Source organism: Octodon degus, unplaced genomic scaffold (genome assembly GCF_000260255.1).
Source record: "Octodon degus isolate 3935 unplaced genomic scaffold, OctDeg1.0 scaffold00026, whole genome shotgun sequence".
NCBI lineage: Eukaryota > Metazoa > Chordata > Mammalia > Rodentia > Octodontidae > Octodon > Octodon degus.
In genome coordinates, this window is record NW_004524602.1 from 14106259 (window position 1) to 14110240 (window position 3982).

At 44.0% G+C, this 3982-nt stretch overlaps 1 protein-coding gene across 1 annotated transcript in view; it reads left to right on the forward strand.

Annotated features, from left to right (window-relative positions):
* Window positions 1–3982, forward strand: part of Vps13c (vacuolar protein sorting 13 homolog C) — a 170179-nt gene that overhangs the window by 105386 nt on the left and 60811 nt on the right. The window contains exons 47-49 of the mRNA XM_023712656.1: window positions 904–928; window positions 1847–1956; window positions 3887–3977. Coding sequence (XP_023568424.1) covers window positions 904–928; window positions 1847–1956; window positions 3887–3977 — 226 coding nt within the window. The remainder of the gene's footprint in view (window positions 1–903; window positions 929–1846; window positions 1957–3886; window positions 3978–3982) is intronic.

A 3982-nucleotide genomic window follows, 5' to 3' on the forward strand; every position in this document is an offset into this window, starting at 1 on the left:
ATTCAGACTAATTGAACTTCAAAAAGCACCAAATCTTTTATATTTCAGCCATTTTTAAATGGTAGTTTGAGAATAAAGGCTTCTTTTTATTTTATTAAATAGATTCTATGAAACACAATTTCCCGTCTCATTATTTAAAATCAATAAAGTGAATAGTAGATATTTTATTGGTATGTAACTGTGTTGCTATTTCCATGGATGAAAAGAGCGGATGCCCTTTCTAGTGCCCGCTTGCAGCAAACGGCATAACCGGGTGGTTTCGATGCCTCTGTGGTGCTCTCAGGTCGCCGTGTGATTGGTGAGACTGTCAGTTAGTAATACTGTACCAAGTGAGACACACCAGGCCTGCGTTTGTACACAGCGTGTTGTCCCCCAGCCCGAGAAGCTGAAGGAGTAAATAAGATCCAGAATGTACAATAGATACTGTGAAATGGGAAGAAACTTCAACAGGAAAGAGAAACTGAGACAGGGAAAGGATGAAAGGAGGGGCGAAGGAAAGAAAAGAGGAAGTGCACGCAAGTCGCTTAGGATAATTCTGCTAATTACCATTAGTTCATTGAAAAGAAAGGTTTATGCCTGTATTGTTTGATGAGTTCTGCGTGCCTGTATCTTGTAATCTGAGCAGCTAGTTTGAAGACAACAATATGCAGTGTAACCAGTGTCACTCTTCTATAATCTTGTTTAAAATTTTGTACTATTGTTTTTTTTGTCTGTAAAAAAAAAAAAATAGTACCATCCCAACACTGCTCCTGTAGCTAGACTAGACGTGTTTTGGAATTAGACGTGTCCCAACAGATGATGGGGACATTGTGTAGGATGTTTCTGGGTTGTGAAGATAGTTGTGAGTGTCGCATAGCTCAGTGAGGCCAGAATCCCCCTCACTGGGCTCGTGCTGCCGTCCAGACGGCTGGAGAGGCGGAGCGTCTCGGTGAGGCAGGAGCCGCATGGGGGGGAATGGAGGTGACAGGAGGGCTGTCTGATCAGTGATCTCGTTAGCCCCCCTGGGGTCAGGCTTGTGCTTTTGGTTCACACTGAGGTTCATGTGGAACTTGGGGACATTTGTGAGTTCAGATGCAAGTCACAAATGTGAACAGTGGAATATAAATTATTTTTAGGAAAAGTGGGGGAAAGTGCAAGGACATTCAGTTTGGAGAAACTTTATCTGGTTAAAATTAGGGAGTTTTTCCTTTTGCAGTAATTTGTATGATTAGAAGTTCCTGTAGGATCTAAAAACAAAAAGAATTTCCTACAGAATAACAAAGAAAAACAGTCTCCAAAAGAATAGCAGAGTCCGTGTGAGGGTGAGTGAAAGCAGGCTCTGTTTTGTCTGTCCCATCTAAAGATGAGAGAAAAGACTAAATGTTGTCCAAGTTTCTTTCAGCTCAGACCTCCAAGGTTCCATCGTGTTTGAGCTCTGGTGCTGCTGCTGAGCTGTGTCCGATTCTTGACAAGGCAGGGGTGGGCACTGGAGCCAATGGAAGATTCTAAGGCGTACGCTTTGCCCGCAGGTCTTTTATTGTCTAATCTAGGGCCAAGTATTACGGCCTTCTGTCTCATAATCTGTTGAGGAGAGCTTTCAAGAGGTGGGTAAGAGTGCTTGGTGGACAGACAGCAGGGCTCTTGCTGTAGAGGACTGTGAGGGCCTTGCAGCACTCTGCAGCCCCCCTCTGCCACTGCGCCCTCTCTCATTGCTGATTCCATACATTGTCACCTAAGGTGTATGCCTTAAGGGTACTGCAGGGGGTGAGGCTAATTTAGGGTAGTTAATTGTCTCTGTTAAGACATGTGTAAAATGAATGCGCGCTTAAAAGCTTCATAATTTTAATTTTTGTGTTTCACCCACCAGAACAAGATGTGACAGACTTAAAGCCTTCTGTGGACCAGAACATCACGCTCCAGTTTGATTTTCACTTTGAGTCTCTTTCCATTATCCTTTATAACAGCGATACCAGTCAGGTACGCAGTGATGTTCTCTAGTGGAGATAAATTGTAGCTCTTCGATCGTGTACCTATTTATTGAAAATTTAATACTACCGTCTGTGTGTCGTGTAAGACAGGAGCCCCTGCCGGGCCTGCAGCCTCCTCTGGACTTGCATTACTAATCCCACTTAGCAGAGAACCCCACTTGGGGGTCTTTTCTTTCCAGCGAAAGTGGACACCAAAGTACAGTATGATCTAACTAAAGAGTAGTTAGGTCCTCCGCTGCTAATGGAGGATTTTTATATACGTGTGATTAGTTATGCGTTGCATTTTGTGGTATAGCTAAGTATATATGTGTCCGTGCTGATTTAAGAAGAGTGGCTTTGGAGCTTTAGATGATTCTGAAATTCATGACTGTCTGTAGATGTAAATAGTGACTGTGTTTCTCTTAAATAAATGTTATATGTAGTGAATTTGTATTAAGGATACTGTTAATGATAGGCACTAATGTTTCAGTGCCATTTGAGAAAGTTTTTTTTTATGATGTCCATTTTCTAGAAACTAAAAGTGCAGGTCCTCCTTTGAGCCCTTACTAAGGCACCCACCTCCTTGTGCCCTCGTTCCCTGCCATTATCTATTAGAATGTCTGAACCTATCGTGTTTCCTCCCAAAGGAAACCTAGATGGAACGTAATGCGCCCTGAACTCTAGAGGTCAAAAATGTCAGCCCTAATCAGCATGTCCTTTCCTTACCCCATTACAGAGTAATGCAGGTAGCGATGGCAGGCAAGGCGAGGACAGACTTCTGGGGTGGCGTCTCTCATCTCTACTTTTTAGGCTCATTGTTTTCTAGCCAGGTCTTGTTTTCAGGGGAGGAGGGTGGCCTCTGCGCCCCCGTGCCCAAGCGCACCGCATGTGCTCGCCATCTGCCCCCGTGGGGCAGCCTCTGCTTCTGTCTGACCGCGCCCACCCTAAGGTGCAGTGAAGCGCTTACCTGTGGCGTGATTTTGTTTGTTTCAGGCCATGGTAGTTTTACCTCTCGGAGCTTTTGCTATTTGTATGCTTTTGTCTAACTACTTTACATCCTTCACGGAAATTGGGATGCTATAAATACTAATAAAAGTTACTGTACTTCACAAGGTATTTGGTTATTTACAACTTATAGCATCTCCTGGTAATGTTCCTTTAAATGTATTTCCGTTTTATTCTTTCAACTAAGGTGTAAACTCTTGGAGATCACTGGTGAGGCTGCTTTCTTATAAAGTCCCTAGTTCTTTTTTTTTTTTTTTTTTTTTGCACTTAGTACAGGGTCTCACTATGTAGATCGGACTCATAGTGATCCTCCTGTTTTCAGCCTCCCCAGTGCTGGGATTACAGATACGTGCCACCATGCCTGGTCTCCATCAAGTCTCAGCGCGCCCCAGGGGTGGGACCAGTGCGGCACGCCCTGAGATTGAGCCCCGGCTGGGCTCCTGCACCTACCTAAGCAGGGCTTTAGTCTGCTGAGCCATCGGCTGGCTCAGAGTCTCTAGTTCTTATCACAGTTGTTTATAGAATAGCTTGTTAGTGTTTATTAGCTAAAGTGCATCGTTACTGGAAGAAATGCTAAGTAGTTGTATTTGCATCAAACTGTATCAGGTTGCTTTTTATATAATAACTATTGCTGAGGATCAGGATACATACATGCCTTTATTTGTATGTGTGTATATACTGACAGACGGTGCATACCTGCGCCCTTTATGTGCTTTCCCACCCGTACTTTGAAAATTCATGAGACTGATTTGCCTTTAAGCTCTGCATTAAGAAATACATTTAAAAGCAATTACGTAATATTTAAAGCTGAGGCCGGGGAGATGGCTCAGTGGAATAAGCACTTCCCTGGCAAGTGCAAGGGCCTGAGTTCAATCCCCGGTTCCGCAAAAAAGTTTAAAGCTAATTGATATCTTTGCTTGCAAAATGTACTGCAGGATTCCACACTTTCACTTCATGACGACAGTTTCCGTCTCGGTGAGCTCAGGCTGCACCTGATGTCCTCCGCAGGGCGGGTGCTCAAGGACGGCTCC